Source organism: Gopherus flavomarginatus, chromosome 1 (genome assembly GCF_025201925.1).
Source record: "Gopherus flavomarginatus isolate rGopFla2 chromosome 1, rGopFla2.mat.asm, whole genome shotgun sequence".
NCBI classification, from domain to species: domain Eukaryota; kingdom Metazoa; phylum Chordata; order Testudines; family Testudinidae; genus Gopherus; species Gopherus flavomarginatus.
In genome coordinates this window covers 11,877,923-11,901,147 of record NC_066617.1, presented here as the reverse complement: position 1 = coordinate 11,901,147, position 23,225 = coordinate 11,877,923, and the positions used below count along the sequence as shown (strand labels likewise).

The window sequence follows — 23,225 nt, the reverse complement described above, 5'->3', positions numbered from 1 at the left end:
TTGTCACTCGCCTCTGGACCCTTTCCAGTTTCTCTATGTCCTTTCTATACAGCAGTGACCAAAATTGGACACAGTACTCCAGCTGAGGCCTTGCCAGCGCTGAGCGAAGCGGTGTAATCACCTCCTGTGACTTGCATGCAATGCCTCTGTTAATGTAATCCAAAACTGCATTTTTTTTTTTTTTGCCACAGCATCACATTGTTGACTCATGTTGAGCTTGTGATCCGTCACAACTCCCAGATGCTTCTCAGCAATGCTGCTGCCAAGTCAGTTATCCCCCCATTCTGTATTTGTATATTTGGTTTCTCTTCCCTAAATGTAGCACCTTACATTTGTCTTTGTTGAATTTCATGTTGCTGTCTATAGCCCAGTGCTCCAATTTGTCAAGATCCCTTTGAATTTTAATATACTGTATTGAAGTGTGGCTCAGACCCAGGCAGGACTAAAATAAAAAATTGAGAATTTAATTTAAAATGTAGAGCACCAGTTCTCAGAAATGTATACACAACGTATGTATCTGTATACAGTGCCCATCACGATGGTATCTGGATGTTACATACAATGTTAAGTCATCAAGCACACGCACAACGCCCTCACTAGGCTGACCAGAAAGCAAATACTTTATAGCAACCCCTTGGATTCCCAGTTGCAGCAGCCCTTATCAAGTAAATGCCCAATATAAAAATACCCCTTGCTCTGTACTAAAAGACTGCCAACCCCACGGTCTGATGGTCTAGGAAAGGCAGAAGTTGCTACAGACAGGGACTCTTCACGGTATCTCTACTTTGAGATGAAGTAATTTCCTCTTGCCTCATTAGGGCCTGAGTGTACTCCAGTTTCTTATTATCCGGTGTAATCCTCTTCTTCCACTTCCTTTATCATGTTACCACTGGTAACTCTGTCAACTTGCCATCTCCCAAGCTCATGATTATGGTATTGTCTCTGACTCATCTCTTTCCTTCTAACCCCATGTCCAGTCTCTCACTTAAGTTCCATTTGTTGAAAACATATGCCCATGACTTTGGTCACGCTCGCCTTGATAACTGTAACCTCCTCTCTAGCCTCCTTGTTTCTCCCCTCCAGTCAGTCCAAAACTCTGCTGCTAAAACCTGTTCCACTGCACTGACAGCCCCCTCCACCCCTCAGATTCCTTCACTGGCTCTCTGTCTCTTGCTGCCCTTTGCCTCCATCTCCTCGGCCTGGCTGTGAACTTTAGAACAATTTCCTTTTCTTGTTTGCCAGATTTCCTCTCACCTGGTTCAAATCCTTCCTCACAAGCCACTCCGTCCCCCCTTATTCTCTTCACCAATGATCTCCTCATGTCCGCACCACCCTGCGCAGCTGGCTTTTCTTTATCTTCTCATTTTTAAAGCTTCAGCCCTCTAGGTCAGGGAAGATGCTTTACTCTCAATTTTGTAAAACGGCAGGGGCATTACAAGGTATAAATACATACTAATGAATAATGCTTATTCAATCCTTGCTTTCCCTGCTAAGACTGCCAGTGAAAAAATGGATGAGCGATTATTGTTATGAGGTGGACATCACTCAGGCATGGTTCTTAGACTTTTTTCCCTATCATTTCAAACCAAACTAGTGTGATTCATAGTTTTTTTCAGTATTATCCAAGGTTGGAGCATGTATTCCCCAACCACCCATATATTCTGGCTGTATGTTTGTCACCCAGAGTATCTTTGAAAACTCATGGCGAACGAGGGAGGTCCCAGATGACTGGAAAAAGGCTAATGTAATTCCCATATTTAAAAAACGGAAGAAGGAGGATCTGGGGAACTACAGGCCAGTCAGGCTCAACTCAGTCCCTGGAAAAATCATGGAGCAGGTCCTCAAGGAATCAATTCTGAAGCACTTAGAGGAGAGGAAAGTGATCAGGAACAGTCGCATGGATTCACCAAGGGCAAGTCATGCCCGACTAACCTAATTGCTTTCTATGAAGAGATAACTGGGTCTGTGGATGAGGGGAAAGCAGTGGATGTGTTATTCCTTGACCTTAGCAAAGCTTTTGATACGGTCTCCCACAGTATTCTTGCCAGCAAGTTAAAGAAGTATAGGCTGGACAAATGGACTATAAGGTGGATTGAAAGCTGGCTAGATCATTGGGCTGAATGGGTAGTGATCAATGCTCAATGTCTAGTTGGCAGCCGGTATCAAGCGGAGTGCCCCAAGGGTCGGTCCTGGGGCCGGTTTTGTTCAATATCTTCATTAATGGTCTGGAGGATGGTGTGGACTGTACTCTCAGCAAGTTTGCAGATGACACTAAACTGGGAGGAGTGGTAGATACGCTGGAGGGTTGGGATAGGATACAGGGGGACCTAGACAAATTAGAGGACTGGGCCAAAAGAAACCTGATGAAGTTCAATAAGGACAAGTGCAGAGTCCTGCACTTAGGATGGAAGAATCCCATTCACTGTTACAGACTAGGGACCGAATGGCTTGGAAGCAGTTCTGCAGAAAAGGACCGTGGGGTTACAGTGGACAAGAAGCTGGATATGAGTCAACAGTGTGCCCTTGTTGCCAAGAAGGCTAACGGCATTTTGGCTGTATAAGTAGGGACATTACCAGCAGATCAAAGGACGTGATCATTCCCCTCTATTCGACAACAGTGAGGCCTCATCTGGAGTACTGTGTCCAGCTTTGGGCCCCACACTACAAGAAGGATGTGGAAAAATTGGAAAGAGTCCAGCGGAGGGCAACAAAAATGAGTAGGGGACTGGAGCACATGACTTACGAGGAGAGGCTGAGGGAACTGGGATTGTTTAGTCTGCAGAAGAGATGAATGAGGGGGGATTTGATAGCTGCTTTCAACTACCTGAAAGGGGTTCCAAAGAGGATGGATCTAGACTGTTCTCAGTGGTACCTGATGACAGAACAAGGAGTCTCAAGTTGCAGTGAGGGAGGTTTAGGTTGGATATTAGGAAAAACTAGGAGGGTGGTGAAGCACTGGAATGGGTTACCTAGGGAGGTGGTGGAATCTCCTTCCTTAGAGATTTTTAAGGTCAGGCTTGACAAAGCCCTGGCTGGGATGATTTAGTTGGGAACTGGTCCTGCTTTGAGCAGGGAGTTGGACTAGATGACCTCCTGAGGTCCCTTCCAACCCTGATATTCTATGATTCTATGATAATTCCTCTCACAGATGATGTTCTATTACCCCTCCCCCCTAAAAAAGAACCAAAACCCAAAATTGGGGAGGTTAATGCCAAAGAATAGTGTTTGAATCTGTGTGCACGCAAACGCTTTTAATAGCCAAATCTCCTTCTTAGCAGAGTGACCTTTACCTGTGAGCATGAACACAGATGAGGCCAATGTTACGAAGGCCACATCTGAGCAAAAATGTGGTCAAGTCTATTTAAAACTGAACATGCCCATGCACCCAAATAATGTGCTGCTCACACGATCTGTTCAGTCCCAAATGAGTATGCTGCTACTGCAATGGACTCCACAGTTGCCCTGGAGAAGGACAAGCTCTTTGGTTTTACCACAATGATCAGTGAGGTAGAACCAAAAAAGACAGACTAGAAAATAAATTCTCTCATCTTTTGCTTTGTGCCTTTTCCACACAGCTCTCTGTGCTTGGAACAATTTCCCTCTTGACTGCATACTGAGTACTCTCCCTCTCTTCCTTAGCATCCCTTTTAAAAACTCTGCCCTGTGGTCAGTGGTCCCTGGCATGGCTGCTTAGCACAGGACAGGAGTTATGGACACTATATGTAGTGATACTCAGCAGCACAAACTGAGCCGGATTTTCTGGAATCATGTATAGCTCTGCAAAGTGCATGTAAAATACTACTAAGTCACAGGCCTTCACTCATGTATGCTGGTGGTGGCATTTCACGCCCAAAGTGTACTCACTTTGTACTGTTTAAATGATGACACAAGGTATCAGGCAATGATGAATGAGGCCTGTCATGTTTAGTTAGCCCATGAACCACAGAGCCTGAACTACAGGGCCTATCTAGGGACAGAAAACTGAATAAAGAAGCATCTATATAGTCATTACAATTGAGACTTGTCTCTTCTATACTGCAAGGAACTGTAGGTTTCTCCTAGCCTTTCAATGCTGATCTCCTTTCTGGTCCTGTTCACCATGCCTATGCCTGATTTTCTCATTTGTATTTTGTGTTAATTAGATTGTAAACTCCTTGAGGAAAGGATCTTGTCTTCTTATGAGATTTTGTTAAGTACTGTACTACATGTGTTTACGACACACATGATCCAAAACCCCAGATACAAACACTCCCAAACTTCAGGGAACTTTTGAACTGGACCCAAACGTCACAGCTCAGATCCATTTCTAACTTACCTGTCTACATAACAAATGACAATAAAACAAAACAACTTCAAGGAGGAAAAGTTACAAAGACAGAACAGACAGATACCCATTTTTTACTTTTAGATCAAAAATAGTTGGGAAAAGTTTTCAAAGCTGGAGCACAATAGTTACCATTTCAGTCCAGCAGATGGGTACCAGTTCTCCTCTTCACAGGTCAGTTTCAATTGTTGGATACCATCTAGAGATGATATAGTTTCAGAAAGAGCATCAAACCCCTTGGTGGAATGAGCTGATGAGGTAGCTTTTTGTGGGAATCTCTGGATTTTGATACAGAGTTGAGTTTTTGCTAGCTCTCGGGAAAGGTTTTCTTCACTTCTGAACTGTCTCTGTCTGCTGTGTTGCTTTCTCCAACAATTTCTGTGTCATTATTCAGAGCTGCCAGTCTACTACTGTTCCCTTCCATGTCACTCATGTACTCAGGGAAAAAAATGTCCTATTCTGTAGGGAGAGGGATAGCCCAGTGGTTTTAGCATTGGCCTGCTAAACCCAAGGTTGTAAACTCAATCCAAAAGGGGGGCCACTTAGGGATCTGGGGCAAAATCAGTACTTGGTCCTGTTAGCGAAGGCAGGACTTGATGACTTTTCAGGGTCCTTTCCAGTTCTATGAGATAGGTATATCTCCATATATTATTATTTGTATGTTACAGGTTTATATTCTGCATCAAACCATGTCAAAGCTAGTGTCACAAACCCACAGAAGAAAAAAAAAAGCAAATTCTGAGTTCAGATTACCATGGCATCTGACTCACTATGTTGTGTCTACCTAGTACTATAAATACCCATATCAAATTTCCCCTCTCACCTATTTTGGTCAAAAATGGTTGAATTTCTGTCTGGATTCCTGTATCAAACCAGTCCTCTAACTCAAATATTAGTATGAAGTAGTCATGCAATTGGCAAACACTTGGAAGCCATGATCTTATCAGATTTCAACAACTAATATGTTTTGGGACAACTCAACAGTATACCTGGATGGGAAACTTCTGGGAAAGAACCAAGTGCTAAAGTAAGTGATGTTGGTACTGAGATGTCACTCTTTCTTCTTAGACAGCATCATGGTGTTAGCAGACAATGAGCTCCTGGCATTAACCTCTATTGAATAAGCTATAAAGTGGTGGTTATGACCATTACAAAGTCCCATGGCACTTATGCAAGAGCAGAGGAGTTAGCTTCAATGTTCTAATCAAATCTGAATATAGCTAAATACATTCAGCATACCGAAATTTCCCTTCTAAGTCCAACTTGAGTTAATCTTCACTTCCTGTCCCAATCTGTTGTTAGTGTAACTTTACACCGCTCGACTATTGGCACGTTTCACCCAAGGAAATGAAAAAAGAAATAGATTAGGTAGATAACTATGTAATAGGAGAAATGGATGTGTAGTTTGTACAAATCAGTAAAAGTAGTAAACCACTTTGGGATTCATTTGGATTAAAGGCCCTATGAAACTAAGAGATCATTATCATTAAGAGGTATTATCCTCTACTATTCCTTATATGTAAGTATTAGCCATAAAATAGTGTAGGAGACAAGTACTTTTTCAAAGAGCTCCTTACTAATTTGAGAGTATGTCAGGTCCAGTGGACCAACTTGTTCAAACCAAAAAGTTGAAAGATCCCCTTCTAAAGTCCTAAAGCAACAGTCCTTCCTCCAGCATTCATTGTGTATTGATATGTTCTGAAACATATGAACAATGCAGTCAAAAGCAAACAAAAAACCCCAGACATAACATAACAGCTTTACAGGGCAGTAAGGGTATGTCGGGAAACAGTGACTTTTTTCAAAGGGCTGTAACATAACTTTTGTATCTTGTGAAATCATAATTTCCAGTATAAATACACCAAAATGTACATGGATGCTTGATAATCTTCCAAGCAACATGCTGTGTGACTCCGTGTGATGCGTTAGACTTGATGCCTGAGCATTATTAGTGAGTCAATGAATTATTAACTAGATAAGCTTTAGTCAAATACAAGTCAATGGGCTCAATACAGAAGTAATTAGATTAAATTCTATGGCCTGTGGTATACAAAGAGTCAGATTAGATGATCTAATGTTTCTTTCTGCCCTTAAAATTTGTGAACCAGAAATGACCTGAACTGTCTCACAAACCTAGAATTAAAATACTTGAGGTTTGACAAAGTACAGATAACTTTTCTTCTTTTAACATTTTGGCTATCATTCCATTCTCCTAGTTCTGACCAAAGAGTAAAAGCCTTTCCTGAGGCATTTCTTCTCAAGAAAAATTCCAACCATTCTAGATGCCGTCCTAATAGAACTGCTGATGGACTGAATAGAATGTTCCATGGAGTGTCTGTCCCAGGATATTAGAGAGACAAGGTAGGTGAGGTAATATTTTTTTATTGGCCAACTTCTGTTGATAAGAAAAACACACTTTCGAGCCACATAGAGCTAAAAAGATCTCTATATGGCTGAAAAGTTTCTCTCTGTCACCAACAGAAGTTGGTTCAATAAAAAATATTACCTCATCCCTCTTGCACCTTGAATATTAGGTTAGAAAGACTATAAAAGAACAATGAAAAATGCATTAATAACTATATTGTATTTAGAATGTTTAGGAAATGCCACGTTGTTAAATATGTATATTTTCACAAAATACCAAATCAGAACTATTCACATTAAGTCCCAACCAGCTGAGAAATGTCAGCATTAAATACTAAGGCATACGTAGTGTTGCCGGCAGATAACTGCCTGAGGCCAAGCAACAGCGGGGGGGTCTGTCGCCTGGTGTGCCGCGCCAATAAACACACCAGGGTGGAGAAGCAAACCAAATTTATTTGAGATCTCAAAGCGGTGCAGGGAGATTGACTCAGATCAAGCACCCCTAAAACAAGCAGTCTGTTCCTTTATATCCATGAGAACTTTTCTCACTGACTAGCAATCCCCCGTTTCCCCTCCCTCTTCTGTCCGGCTGCAGCATTTTTTTCTCACACACACTTTTTTGTCTTCCCCCTCCCTCCTTCTCCTTCCTCCCCCTGTAGCAATTACGTAAGCGCAGGTGCATTAAGTAATCTTGGCCGCGGCAGCTCGTTAGTAAGTTTTCCTTCTGCAAGTTATCTTGTCCTTCTGCTAAAGGTGCACAGGCCTCATTATTTCTGCTTTAGACCAGTTAGAACTGTTGCAACTGATAACGGCTGTTACACCTGGCCTTTTAGGTCGATTAAAGTTCAAACATGGAGGGACTCTTGTCTGCTGAGGCCTAAAACCAGGAAGGCTCCATACTCTTGTGGCCTTCCACCCTCCCGAGTTATGTAGGATTATGCTTAGTGACACCAACAGTAGCATACATGGCATAGGAATAAAAGAGAAAACATAAAAACCCTGAGAATTTTACTTCCTTTACTCAAAATAGGCTTTGGAGGATTACCAAGGAGGACACACAATGGAATTCTTAACCTCACTTGTCTGATTAGAATTATAAATTGCAGCTAGTTTTAATGTGTAATACACCCACGTGCCAAAAACAATGGGTGCCCTGTAGGCCCAGTATTCAAATAATAAAAAACAAGGAGTTCTTGTGGCACCATGGAGACTAACAAATTTATTTGGGCATAAGCTTTTGTGGGCTAGAACCCACTTCATCAGATGCATGAAGTAAAAGATACAGGAGCAGGTATAAATACATGAAAGAATGTGGGTTGCTTTACCAAGTGTTAGGTCAGTCTAACGAGATAAATCAATTAACAGCAGAATACGAAGGGAGGAGAAATAACTTTTGAAGTGGAAAGGGAGTGGCCCATTACAGACAGTTGACAAGAAGGTGTGAGTTCCATTTGCTGATGAGCAATATCGAGTGTACAATCATTATTATTAATTATTATTATTATTTATTTGTACTATCCTAGCACTTAAGAGCCCCGATTATGGACCACATTGTGCTAGGGCAGTGGTCCCCAACCTACCATGGCGGTGGTCGAGCATCCGCTGAAATGCCGCCGAATTTCAGTGGCATTTCGGCGGATGCTCGACTGCCGGTCAGGACACAGGCGCATTTAGATGCCCCAGTGGGCGCCATGGGTAGTGATTGTATACTGACTGGTTTCAGAGTAGTAGCCGTGTTAGTCTGTATCAGCAAAAAAAAAGGAGGAGTCCTTGTGGCACCTTTGAGACTAACAAATGTATTTGGGCATAAACTCTTGTGGGCAAAAACCCACTTCATCAGATGCATGGAGTGGAAAATACAGTAGCAGATATATAGAGACATAGGACATGAAAAGATGGGAGTTGCCTTACCAGGTTGGGGAGGGGAGGGTCAGTGCTAATGAGACCATTCAATTAACAGTAGAATACCAAGGGAGGAAAAATCACTTTTGTAGTGGTAATGATGGTGGCCCATTTCAAACAGTTGACAAGAAGGTGTGAGTAACAGTAGGTGGAAATTATTTCAGTAAAATTAGGTCTTGTAATGACCTAATGTCAACTGTTTGAAATGGGCCACACTCATTACCACTACAAAAGTGATGAAAACCTAATTTTACCATACTAATTTCCCCCTACTGTTACTCACACCTTCTTGTCAACTGTTGGAAATGGGCCACCGTCATTACCACTACAAAAGTGATTTTTCCTCCCTTGGTATTCTACTTTTAATTGAATTGTCTCATTAGCACTGACCCCCCCGACCTGGTAAGGCAACTCTCATCTTTTCATGTCCTATGTCTATATATACCTGCTACTGTATTTTCCACTCCATGCATCTGATGAAGTGGGTTCTAGCCCACGAAAGCTTATGCCCAAATACATTTGTTAGTCTCTAAGGTGCCACAAGGACTCCTTGTTGTTTTAGGGACCCAAGAACTCACCCAAGAATTCTGAAGGAACTCAAATATGAAATTGCAGAATTGCAAACTGTGGTATGTAACCTATTGTTTAAATCAGCCTCTGTACTAGATGACTGGAGGGTAACTAATGTTACACCAATATTCAGAATATGCTCCATAGTTAATCCTGATATTACAGGCAGGTAAGCTTAACTTTAGTACCACTACTAAACTACAGTAAAGAACAGAGTCACCAGACACACGGATAAACAGAACAGATCGGGGAAGAGTTAACATATCTTTTGTTAAGGGAAATCAGGCCTCAACAATCTATTAGTATTCTCTGAGGGTGCCAACAAGCATATGGACAAGGGTGATACAGTCGATATCGTGTACTTAGACTTTCAGAAAGCCTTTGACAAGGTTCTTCACCAAAGGCTCTTAAGCAAGCTAAGCAGTCAGCAGATAAGAGGGAAGGTCCTCTAATGGATTGGTAACTTGTTAAAAGGTAGGAAACAAAGGGTAGGAATAAATAATCATTTTTCACAGTGAAGAGAGGTAAATAGTAGAGTCCAGTAAGGATATTTACTGGGAGCAGTGCTGTTCAATGTATTCATAAATGATCTGAAATAGGATCTGCACAGTGAAGTTTGTAGACAATGCAAAATTACTCCAGATAGTTAAGTCCAAGGCTGACTGTGAAAATTTACAAAAGGATCTCAAAAATGGGTGATTGGGGAACAAAATGTCAGATGAACTTCAGTATTGATAAATGCAAAGTAATGCACATTGGAAAACATAATCCCAACTGTACATACAAAACGATGGGGCCCAAACTGGCTATTTCCACTCAAGAAAGATTTTGGACTCATCGTGGATAGTTCTCTGAAACCATACACTCAATGTGCAGTGGCAGTCAAAAAAAGCTAACAGAATGTTAGGAACCATTAGGAAAGAGATAGATAATTAAACAGAAAATATTATAATACCGGTACAGAAATGGATGGTACGCCCACACTTTGAATACTGTGTGAAGTTCTGGCTGCCCCATCTCAAAGAATATATATTAGAACTGGAAAAGGTACAGAGAGAACAGCAACAAAAATGATTAGGGGTATGGAACAGCTTCCTTATGAAGAAAGATTAAAAAGACTGGAACTGTTCATTTTACAAAAGAGATGACAAAGGGGAGGACATGATAGCAGTCTATAAAATCATGAGTGATATGGAGAAAGTGAATAAGGAAGTTTATATTCACCCCTTCATATAACACAAGAACTAGGGCTCACCTGATGAAATTAATAGGCAGTAGGTGTAAAACAAACCAAAGGAAGTACTTCTTCACACAACGCACAATCAGCCTGTGGAACTCTTTGCCATCGGATGTTGTGAAGGCCAAAAGTATAATTGGGTTTTTAAAAGAATTAGATAAATTCATGGAGGTTAGGTTGATCAGTGGACAGCAGGGGATGGATCACTCAAAACTGCTCTTTTCTGTTTATTCTCTCTGAAGCATGTAGCACCGGCCACTGTCAGAAGACAAGATACTGGGCTAGATGGACCATTGGTCGTATGGGCATTCTTATGTTCTTATAGAGATGATAGGTAGCCTGGGGATAAATCATGAAAGGCCATGAACATGGGTGGTGGGTGAACTGCTGGCTCAGGGAGGCTAGCCCCGCAGCCCCATCCCTTCCACCCCACTGTGGCATCTGGCCCCCTCCCCAGGCTAGCACCCCCAGCCCCAGAGTGCCACCAGCCCCAGAGCACCAGGAGGATGAGCAGCGTGGCCACAACCCAGGAGGGCTGGGAGGGTGGGCAATGTGGTCTCAGCCCCCCCAGCTCCTGCGTGCCAGGAGCCTAGGCAGCATGGCCCCAGCCTCCCCAACCCTGGAGCACTGGGAGGGCAGGCAGCACAGCCCCAGCGCCAGCCCCAGCTGTGGCCATGGCACAGAGGAAGAGCTGCCTGCAGAGCAGGAATCAAGAGGGGAATTGGGGGTGGCGTATGGGCAGGGGTCACACCTGGCTGTTTGGGAAGGCTCAGCCTCCCCCAGCCTATGATACCCACCACCCATGGCCATGAAAGTGAAGATAAGTAGTTTATGTCTGATGCAATGGAGGAGGGCAACATGGTGGACAGAAGCAAAGAAAGGGGTGACATAGTCAAAGGGAGGAAGTAGGAACATGATCCACGCAGCAGGGTTCTGAATGGATATGAGTGGGGCAAGATCGCATGTCAAGGCCACAGAAAAGGATGCTGAGAGTCTGGATGAGTTTTAGCTGTGTGGATGGAGAAGAAAAGTTGGATCTTAGAGATGTTGTACAGGAAGACTTGGAAAGATCTGGACACAGCCCGGCTGTGAGGATCCAAAGAGAAGACCAAGGTGAAGATGACAGCCACACTATGGGTCTGAGCGGCAGAGTGGGTGGAGGTGTTGTCCACAATCACTTACAAGTGTCATTTTTTGTGCAGCATTGTGCATGGCAGCCCAGCAGAACCCCAAGCATCTCACCTGCCTGCCAGATAAGCAAGCAGTTGCCCTTTACAATGAGTAGGTTAAATGTTGTGTGTTTTTATTAAGAACTTAAAGAGATGTAGGTTGGAATGCTGTTTGGTGAGATTGAGATCTACCAGCTGCTTCAAAGAGGCGTTTGAAGTCTCAAGGGAACTGTGCTTTTAGCTTTAAGGGAAAGTGAGAGTACGTGTTCACGAAATGTCTCTCATCTGATAACTCTTTAATTTTAATCACCCTGACAGTCTGTGGTGAAGTATGTGGTTAACTATTTCGGGTACAGCAGCTTCTCTAGAAGCCACAATCTGCTGCCAGTATATACAAGGCAAATCCTTTAACAATGTAGAGATGCAGGTGGATTGAAGATGTTAAAACAGTTCAGATCATTTGTGCACAATGGATCTCTTTGTCTTCTTCCTCCCTTTCCTCCTGTGTGCTCACTTGCCCTCAGCTTTCACCAAAGCCGGAGAGTACAGAGAGGGGGAGGGAAAAGAACAAAGCGAGACATTAGGTGACCGTGAAAGTAAAGAAGAGGAACCTGGAGAACGACGTCTTAGCACTGGGTTTAGAAATCACTGATTTCCATGGCTGGAAGTAATGTCAGCAAGCCCATGATTATCTACACAGAGAGAACATCTTAGGAGTCAGGGACAGAAAGCAAGAAGAATTAAAGATGGAGGGCTGTCTGGAGTTTGAGATCCTAGCCTTTGTCCTCTGAGGGGGTTGCATTGTTGTTTCTTGTCACAGGAAATGGGAAGAGGTGGTGAGTAGGGAAGTCTCATCATAGCAACTTGCGATGAGTGTTACAGATAAATAGCCACTGACCACATTTGTCTTATCTTTTGCTTCCTACTTTGACTGAAGGCACCTCCATCTACAAATCACCCCCTCTTCTTGGCAGGTTCCCTCTCTAACAGATTCATCAGTTAATCAGTTGCCCTTCCTAACACAGCACCCCATACTAAGACAGCCCTCCAAGTCGAGAATCCCATCTTTGAGTTTCTCAAGATTCAGGGACCCAGAGCAAATGATTCCAGAACCTCATTTGGGAATGCATTCATCCAACACTGGGTCTACAGAGAAGCCTGATCCTGTCTCCCAACCAGCATTAATATGACCCATTCTTAATTAATCCTAGGTGACTGAGAATTATATCTGGATGTCATTTGCTGCTGTCATAACAGTCCTTTTTTTCTGGATGAATTATTTTTAGGTTTGCAACCTGCACTTTCTCACTATAAGCAGTTGTTGGTTGGTTGCTGTTCAGTGTGTGGGGACATAACTGTGAATCTTCTCATTTTTTATTGTTTTGCTTAGTGGCTGTTGTAACTATTACCCGGTGCAATGACTCTGGGCTGGATTATCTTCGTTTTTTCAACATTACACCATACAATTAAGGATGCAAGTACTGAGGCCAATATCAAATTTAACTGTAAAATATATTTTTATTTAATTTCATTAAGAAAATAAAATACTTAACCAGAATATTAGAAATTGTTCCTGATAAATAATTGCCTTTTAACTACCCGTATTTACAGGTGTCAAAATAGGAACTTTGAAAAATAATGTCTGAATCTAAGGAAATGGAAAAATGGGCCAGAATATTTCTAATTAATTTTACAGTGTTTTTGACCCTCATATTTGGGAGCCACCACAAAAGAAACTGGTCACGAATATTCCTCTATATTGAGGTAATGTTATCGGCATTTCGCTGCTGCTAGGCAGGATCAGGAGGTGATCTGAGCCCAGCCAGCAGGGGGCAGGCACGAGATCACACAGCTATTGTTCCTGATAGCCATTCTCAGCCACCATGGAGCCTTCTGTCTCCTGCATTGCTCCTCTCTCAGAGTAAAGGATGGAGCGTCAAACCCACTCCACCTAACTGGGCTCTGAAATTCATTCAGCAGCATCACCCTTACTACTGGGGAGTGGGAGTAAACAGTGCTGAGACTCAGTGATTGCAAGGCAGATTCCTTCTCTGATGGATTAAAGACGAGGGGTGAAATCCTGAGACCACTGAAGTCACTGACAAAACTTCCAGGATCAGGATTCTCCCAATATCCTTTCCGCCTCTTGTAGAAACCTGTGCTGCTAATAATTCTACTGATGAAGTGAATGGCAGCAGCCATCGGCGCATGGGCAGTAAAAAGTTGTATGGAGATCTTTTTTGAAGTAAAAATAATATAAGGCCAAAATGTTCAAAAGCTTGGCTAGGCAGCAAGAGCCATTTATGTACCTATTTTGGGGCTCAGGTGTGATTTCAGTGATATGACGGTTCTCTACACCTACCCCGTGCCTCCCTCCTGCTCTACTTACCATTGAGATGCTATTTGAATAGTCAACTCTTGTCACTGTGCATCATGGATTACTGTCTATGGCATCACAAGAAACTGTTGTGAACCAATGGCTTCTCATCCCCACAAATACTAGAGCGCCCTTGAAGAAGAAATTAAAAATCCAGACTAGAGAAAGTTCTGTCCTTTCAGTCACAAAGGCTTTTGGTTAATATTGGGGTTTGAGGTTTGGACATTATATAGTTTAAAGATGTTTTACATTAATTTTGTGCTGGTTTGACAGCCACAGACTCTGAAGGAAAAAAAAATCAGGAAGCAAATCATCCCACACTGACTCAAGGGTGTGTTGGAAGGGACTCTGTACCGGGAGCCGATTCTTAGAATTCTCTCCCCGAATTGAAGGGTAAATTAGGATGATTTTCCTGCCTCACGTAGACCTTACCCTCTGTCTGGATCTTGGTAAACAATCTGTCAGAGACAATGGGTGACTTTATGGTGTATAAGTACCTTCACAGGGAGAACATACTGAGTATGAAAGGGCTGTTGAATTGAGTAGAGAAAGGCATAGGAAAAGACAATGGCTGGAAGCTAAAGCCAGACCAATTCAAATGAGAAATAAGGCACCAGTTTTTAACAGCGAGGGTGATTAGCTCCCAAGGAGCAGAACTCTGCAGCACACAAGAGGTCCATACTCCCTCCAGGACAGCCCAAATTCTCCCACACCCTCTACCCAGCCAAACAGTCCCAATTCCACTGCCATGGGCCCCTCTGTGTTTATGGAAGAGGGGGCACGTTTGGCTTATCAGAGCCCAGTAAGCAAAGATCTACTCAGGTACCTGAGAACTCTTCTCAAAAGCAGAGTTTTCAAGATGTCTTCCTTATAACACTTGGCAAAACCACCCCAGAGCTTCATTATCAGCTATTAGCAGGTATCCGTGGACTATTTTAATTGCTGTTTTGGAGCTTCAATACTACACTAAGATAGATTAGACAAGTGGTTCTCAACTTTTGGGAGCTCAGGGCCCATTTGTAAACCTTATTGGCCTGTCATGACCCAGATCATGCCCAGGATACCCCTCAGACCTGATGTGAACCCTGGCAGGGGTTCATCAGGGAGATATCTGGGGTACCCCCACCAGGAACTGGGGAGAGGGGCAGTGAGTTCAGAGGTGGCCCCAAAACACAGAGCTCCTCCCACCGTTGATGCAGAGCAGGGGGGGATTTGTGGGCCTGGAGATGAAGTGGGCATAGTGGGGGGCCTGGGGGACATAGTGAGGAAGCAGTTGGGGATTCTGGAGGGCTGGGGAAGGAATTGGGAGGGCAGAGGTTTGTGGGGTGCATTGGGGGGGATGATATGGGGTTAGAGGGAGTACTGGTGAACCAATAGCTCCCCCAAAAACATGTAACTCCCATGCATGGCCAATATGGGGCAGAGAGTAAAGGGGTGGGGAAGATTTGGGGTCCTGGGGCACAGTGGGGGGTCTGGAGAAAGGAGTAGGGGCTGAGCATGCAAGGGGATTATCTAGGGGCCAGGATAGCTAGTATGACAGAGGGGTATTTGCCTGGTTGTAGGGCAGAAGGTATAGTCTGGTCCGTACTGGAGAACGTGACACCAACTGCTCCTGTCCCCCCGCGGTTGGCTGGATTTAGCTCCCTGCTCTGGGGTTGCACCGCTCAGCTTTGCACCAGACTCCTAATGGGGAGCTAGCTGAGCCAAATTTGTGTGAGTGGTATTGCAACCTGGCACATGGGATCCCAATGCAATTTACCCAGTTTGGCATCATGATGGGTGGGGGACTGAGCCAAATCGGAGCAGTGGTGCAGCCCCATACCCCAGGTCACAATGCCCTGAGCGGGACGCTGAGGCCAGAGAGCCCTGTGACCCTTTGGCACATTTGACCATTTTGGGTTGTGACCCACAGTTGGTAGAACCTGATCGAGTGAAGCTATCTAGGGGGTTAGGGCCCCATCCCGAGAGGCAGCTGCACCAGTCACTCAGTGGAAAGTGGAGAGACCATTAAAGGGAGCCCCCGCTGATCTGGGACAGATATTCTGGGTGTCATTTTCCATCCAGCCTGGGTTTTATCATTTCCTGTTCCCTGAAGATGTAGTTCTCAAAGGAGACCTCTGTGTTACTGGCACCTTGGACTGGATTTTCCCAGGGCTACTTTCTATCTGGAATGGGATTTCATCTCCCTTAGTCACGGGGGGTAAGCCCTTTAAAACTCCTCCCCCACTCTCATTTTTAATCATTTTCCTTCTTTTTTTTTAATTCCATTACCTTATATGGAGCTCGTGCTTTACATCAGGGTGACTGAGAGCAGGATCAGGCCCCATGTCATTAGTTTACTTCTGCAGTGATTCTTTCAGCTTCCAAACAAACTATGAGATGGCAGAACCTAGGAACAATGCACGGGAAGAGGGGAGGTATTCAAACATGCGATCCACCATTTGCAGTAATGGAACTAATCAAGTGCCCTCACCCTGTGGCCATCGTTCCTCCCCCTCCAGCCATGTACTGTTACTCTAATGGACCTTCTTTCTCTTTGCAGGGAAGTGCTTCGCCCCACACTACATTGAGTTTGCTGAGGTTACCATTGACAGGGTCATGGTGGGCAGCAAGGTGCGATACAAGTGTGAAGCTGGCTATAGAAGGATACTTGGGGAGAGTAACTTTATTGTCTGTATTAACGATACTGGGCTTATTCACTGGACTACAAAAGCTTCTGTATGTGAACGTAAGTGATTACCATCCGTCACAGAATCATAGAATATCAGGGTTGGAAGGGACCTCAGGAGGTCATCTAGTCCAACCCCCTGCTCAAAGCAGGACCAATCCCCAACTAAATCCTGCTAGATCTAAGCACATCTTCTATATGCACAGGCAATTTTCAATTGATTTAGCTATTATAGTGGCAACACAATACTGTGGTAGTGAATTATGTTTTGTATTCTTACTTCTCCCAGGCAAACTCGCCACCCAGATATTGACTCCCACTGACAATACAAAACCTAATATACATAGAAGTGTGTACAATGAAATTAAAACAAAGGGTTCAGTGTATTATTACTATTTAATAAACATTTCCTGCAGAGCTGGAAACACCACAGTGTTGAACTAGTGCATAAGAAAAGGAAAGTAAAACAGACTCCAATCAGAAAGTGAAACTGACCAATTTAGAATCAGAGAGGTAGCTGTGTTAGTCTGTATCCACAAGAACAATGAGAAGTCTGGTGGCACCTTAAAGACTAACAGCTTTATTTGGGCATAAGCTTTCGTGGGTAAAAAAAAAATCACTTCTTCAGATGCATGGACTGAAAATTACAGATACAGGCATAAATATACTGGCACATTAAGAAAAAGGAGTTACCTTACAAGTGGAGAACCAGTGTTGACAAGGCCAATTCAATCAGGGTGGATGTGGTCCACTCCCAATAATTGATGAGGAGGTGTCAATACCAAGAGAGGGAAAATTGCTTTTGTAGTGAGCCAGCCACTCCCAGTCCCTCAGACAGAGACAAACACCTATCAGATCTTTATCAACCATTCTTACAACTAAAATACCCACCTGGGGAAGTGAGGAAAGAGATTTACAAAATGAGAGGGGTACCCAGAAGTCACCTACTACAGGAGATGCCCTACAAGGAAAATAACAGAACACCACTGGCCATCACGTATAGCCCCCAGCTAAAACCTCTCCAGCACATCATCAACTATCTACAGCCTATCCTGGAAAACAATCCCTCATTCTCACAGACCTTGGGAGGCAGGCCCGCCCTCACTTACAGACAGTCCCCCAACCTGAAGAAAATACTCTCCAGCAGCTACACACCACACCACAAAAACAGCAAAGAATCCTGTGGTACCTTATAGACTAACAGACGTTTTGGAGCATGAGCTTTTGTGGGTGAATACCCACTTCGTCGGATGTCTATAAGGTGCCACAGGATTCTTTGCTGCTTTTACAGATCCAAACTAACACGTCTACCCCTCTGATACTTGACACCACACCACAGAAACACTAACCCAGTCAGTGAGGCACCAAGGGGGTTTCCTTGTCATGTCTCCCTTCAACACCCTGCCCCCATCACCTACTCCTTCTTCTTCAACAAAGAGCAAACTCCTGATGCAGCGATTAAACCTTTTTTGAACTATTTCAATCTGATCTAGTGGAGGGAACATGTATCTGTCCCTGTGTCCCCTGGGGCACACCCATGGTTCTAGTCTTCTTTGCTAGGAGCCATATGCTTCAGAAACATGTTTGATGCTCAGTTCTGGTCTGTGGTTGTTGTTACGTACACTCACAGACATCAGTAAGAATGAACAGTGGAGCCAATCACATGTGCTAAGCCACATGCTGCTCTACTGTCAGTATGGGAGCACCTCCATTGACTTAAACTGAGATACACCAGGGCTGAATTTGTCCTGTTTTGTTGTACTTTAGATGGGAAATGGATTTAGGGATGTCATCTCTGGTAAGGTAAATCATAGGCTTGTATAGCAAAGCCACCAGGGTGCCACATACTGTTTCTTTATATCTAATCCTGTTATGCACCATTAACCCAATACAGGAACACACCAAGTAAGGAAACAATTATCTTTACCTTCAAACTAAGAATGGGGAATATTTAGGTTAAATATAAGGAACGTTTCCTGGCATTGAAATAAGGTGTACTGGGCTGCTGAACAGTCTCCCTATGGAGGTAGTGGAAACCCTGCCATTTGTGACTTTTTAAACTAGACCCCATCAGAACACAGGAATTGCCAGATTGGATCAGACCAATTGTCTATCTACTCCAGTAAACTGTTTGAGAGGGGTCAGACCCAGATGCTTCAGAGGGAGGTCTAAGAAGGCAAATATGGAATACTTTGAATTACGTGGAGGCAGATTATGTGCCGTAAGGAACAACCTTGTACTGGCAGGGGTTGGCCTAGGCAATCAAATGGGGCTTTTCCAGTTATGATTCTATAGAATATCAGCTTCTCTTACCGAAAAAACCACTAAGCTTAATCTTCTCTATAGGGGACTCCAGGGCTACTTCACAACAGTCAGAAAGAAAACCTGAGAATCCAGTCACCATTGTGCCATCTGACACAGCAGGTACCACTCATTAATGACTGTAACATATTTCTCCTGTTGGCTTCCATAGAAGCAGAAAAAGTCCAATGTTGAATATTTTCAAAATCCCACCCTTTAATGTTTTGTATTAGATTTTGTCATCTTTGATTCAGACACAGCAGTTACAAAACCCACTTGTTAGCAGCAGTTGTTACCGTGTGAGCAAATTATTCATATTGCCCCAAAGAGTTGGGAGAGACCGGTTTTCTCCACACAGACCCATTTTGTGCCATTGCAAATCTCACTGATGCAATAATAGCCACAGTGGGATAAAAATAGCACCTAGCTAACTGTCTGACTCCTTTGGATTTCATAGGTTATTGTGGGATACCCAGCCCTGTGGAACATACCACACCTAGGGTGACAGAGTATGCTGTGGGTCAGGAACTGCATTACAAGTGTCTACATGGTTACGATGCTCGGCCCCCAACCTCTGATATCAGCACATGTAAGGAAGAGCGTGGGAAAACCTTCTGGACAAGGCTAAGTCTGCTGTGCACTAATGACAGCAAGAGTGGAGAAGAGATGACTCAACCGATTCCAATAACAGGTTCGACAGGGTGCTTTGGCATTGACTAGTCCCTGATGAATGAGGTGTTAGCTCCACCTCAGGGCTTGTCTACATCAGAAAGTTGCAGCGCTGGTGAGGGAGTTACAGCGCTGCAACTTAGGAGGTGTACACATCTGCAGGGCACCACCAGTGCTGCAACTCCCTGTTTGCAGCGCTGGCCGTACTCCCGTTTTGTCTCGGGTGTAGAGGATCCAGCGCTGGTGATCCAGCGCTGGTAATCAAGTATAGACACTTACCAGCGCTTTTCTTGACCTCCGTGGAATAAGCAGGTATCCCAGCATACCTGAGGAAGCCTCTGGTAATCAAGCTGGTCTCCTTCCCCGGCTTGCTCTCGCGTTCCCCAAACTCCGAGCAAGCAGGTCTCCTTCCCTGCGGTTTGCAGGGTGGTTCGGGGAACGCGAGAGCAAACCGGGAAAGGAGACCAGCTTCGCCGCGGTTTGCTCTCGCGTTCCCCGAACAAGCAGGTCTCCTTCCCTGCGGTTTGCAGGGTGGTTCGGGGAACGCGAGAGCAAACCGCGGCGAAGCTGGTCTCCTTTCCCGGTTTGCTCTCTCGTTCCCCAAACCCCGAACAAGCAGGTCTCCTTCCCTGCGGTTTGCAGGGTGTTTCGGGGAACGCGAGAGCAAACCGCGGCGAAGCTGGTCTCCTTTCCCGGTTTGCTCTCTCGTTCCCCGAACCCCCCTTGAAGCCGCCCAACAGCGCTGCAGTGTGGCCACATCTAACACCACTTGCAGCGCTGGTTGCTGTAAGTGTGGCCACTCTGCAGCGCTGGCCCTATACAGCTGTACTAATACAGCTGTAACAACCAGCGCTGCAAAATTTTAGATGTAGACATGGCCTCAGATTCATTTCCCTTTGTGCAGGTACCAGCCATCTCCAGCTGGCTGTGACTCAGTGCCTCAGGTGTCGGAAACAATGTGGAATCTTCAGAGCTTCTGAGCATGATGTGGAAACCACCACTGGGGAAGGGCAGAGGAACTGCTATGCTGCAGTATAGTGCTGGGTTTCTTTCACGCTATAGTCACATCACTAGGCACGTGGCTACCAGCAAAAGCAAAGATCAGTTTGGGGCTAGATTGTGCCTGACCCTTGTGCAGACCCAGTTTCTCCAGACATGCTACTGCCAGACAAGGAAAAAAAGTCTCCTTATTATAGATGAGGTCTCCAAAATCCACCAATCCATCAGCATTAACTGCTACTTCTCAGGGTATATCCACCATCTCCACAACACGCTGGCACTAGGTCACACACATGAAAGCTTCAGAAAATGATGTCTCATCGGAGCCCTTCTTGTAGCACTGGGGGTTTAGGGACTTCATTGGGCTGTAGGCAGATCTATATACGGTCTTTATACAGTCTCCCTTGCCATAGTATCCGAGCACCTCACAATCTGTCATGTATTTCTCCCCACCACACCCCTGTGAGGCAGGGCAGTACTATGACCCCTATTTTACAAATGGGGAACTGAGGCACATAGAGGTTAAGGCCCAGTGCTATAATTGATTTCTGTGGAAGTTAGAAGCCTAAGTACTGTTATGAATCTAGACCAAGGTCATTTGCCTAAAGTCACACAAGAAGCCTATAGCAGAACAGGGAATTGAATCTTTGGTTTCCTAATGTCTAAGCTGGAGGCCTAATGGCTAGACCATCCTTTCTCTCCAAGCTGACATGGAATAATATCGTGCCTCTTGGCGAGATTGATCCCAGTTCACTGGATGCTGCAGTTTACGTCACATTCATATATAACAGGCAGTAGACTGGGCACGCTAGCAGGCTGGAAGTGTTGATCGGTTGTTTAAAGAGCAAACATGGCAATTATATCTCTGTGTGATGAAAGTGAGCTCTCAGATGCAAGTGCCCACCTCAGCATGGCTCTGATTCCATGAATGACCATCCCTTCTCATTGGAAGCAATACAGCAATAATTAAACAACAGGAATTTCTCTCTTTTTAGATACATTGGAACCGTCCCATGTCTCATCAGTGACGTTTCCTGTCACAGGTATACCAGGCTCAGCTCATTCATGGGTGGTATTTCTCCCTCCTTTAGGACAGTCACTTTCCCCCTTTAAATTCATGACTCTCCTTAAGATACCTGGCACAATTAGAACTAAGGAACAGTTTGCACCACACAATAATCACCTACTACTCTGTGATGGATGCAAACCCCAAAGAAGGACATACATTGTTCAGGGTGGCAAATGGGGGTATAAGCATTTAAGCCACTTAGGGTGGAAACTTAGGCACCTAAGGGAATTTGATGCCCAAGTCATATTGAAAATCAATTTGCTGAGAACTGACAGTGAACTTGGCCTGTAAGGATCACAGAGAAAGGTGCCGTATTAGTTTGTATCCACAAAAACAACAAGGAGTCCGGTGGCACCTTAAAGACTAACAGATTTGTTTGGGCATAAGCTTTTGTGGGTAAAAAAGTGAAGTGAAGTGAGGTTTTTTATCCATGAAAGCTTATGCCCAAATAAATCTGTTAGTCTCTAAGGTGCCACCGGACTCCTTGTTGTTTCAGAGAAAGGTGTAGTTCCCATCCATGAAGCCAGTACCCATAAAACCATACAAATCAAACCAAAGCTGCACCAGCCAAGTAAGTAGATTGTAAGCTGTTTGGGACAGGGACTGACTCTTACTATTTGTATGTATAGGACTAACACAATGGGTTCTGGTCTCAGTTGGGGCCTCTAGGTGCTACTATAATACCCATAATAAAAATAAGTGGGAGTGATGGAATGAAATTAAATGAACAGAGTAAATAGCATCACAAATATTTCCCATGAGAGAGGCATTTGTATCCCAAGGCTATTTTGCAATGGCCTAACCATAACTGCAGTGGTGAATGCTCTTAATATGGATCTCTCTGGCTCTTCTGTATGAGTTCTGCAGGAGGGCTGAGTAAACAGCAGTGCCATGGTGCTGGGATACAGCTGGCTTTCTCTTTCTCCATTGTGCAGGGAGGCGAGTTCCAATCCCTTTCCTTTGCAGCTGAAGAAGTGAGTTTTTCACCCACAAAAGCTTATGCCCAAACAAATCTGTTAGTCTTTAAGGTGCCACCAGACTCCTTGTTGTTTTTGTGGATACAGACTAACATGGATACCTCCTGATACTATCCCTTTCCTGACACTTATTTCTCTAAATTAACTTTGGGGAAACTGCTGTTTTCTTTAGAACCATGCTTATCACTATGTAATGTTTCAGACAATATCATCAGCTAATATATTTGATTTTTTGTGTCCTCTCAAAAGTTGCTGTCTCTACTGTCTTCCCAATCGTTTTCATCATTTTAGGGTGGATCATCGTATAGAAACTATGGTAAGTAGCATGGCATGGCATGAATGAGTTAATTGAATCTAAACGATCCCTAGCATGCATGGAGTTATTAGCCACATGATTCCATACACAGCATAGGCAGCATTCATGGATGTATTCTTTTTACGATATAAATGATTAACTATATTAAATAAAGGCACAATGAAAAAATCAAGATTAACATTTTTAAGCTTGAAATGGGCACAAATCTGCTTACTCTGTGAATCTTGGAAATGAGTCTGTGAGACAGAGGTGTCAATAAGGGAATAAGTTGTCTAATAATGAG

At 44.0% G+C, this 23,225-nt stretch overlaps 1 protein-coding gene across 5 annotated transcripts in view; it reads left to right on the top strand.

Moving 5' to 3' along the window:
• IL2RA (interleukin 2 receptor subunit alpha) overlaps nt 1-23,225 on the top strand; it is a 33,570-nt gene that overhangs the window by 7,508 nt on the left and 2,837 nt on the right. For 2 of the 5 annotated variants that reach the window (XM_050936993.1, XM_050936991.1), the window contains 4 exons: nt 16,486-16,671; nt 18,958-19,035; nt 19,370-19,603; nt 21,576-21,946. In XM_050936993.1, coding sequence (XP_050792950.1) covers nt 16,542-16,671; nt 18,958-19,035; nt 19,370-19,603; nt 21,576-21,940 — 807 coding nt within the window. In that variant the 5' untranslated portion in view covers nt 16,486-16,541 and the 3' untranslated portion in view covers nt 21,941-21,946. Of the gene's footprint in view, nt 1-11,663; nt 11,679-16,485; nt 16,672-18,957; nt 19,036-19,369; nt 19,604-20,485; nt 21,163-21,575; nt 21,947-22,875; nt 22,943-23,225 lie in introns of those variants that run through there. The other 3 variants (XM_050936995.1, XM_050936992.1, XM_050936994.1) reach the window with 3 other exon arrangements.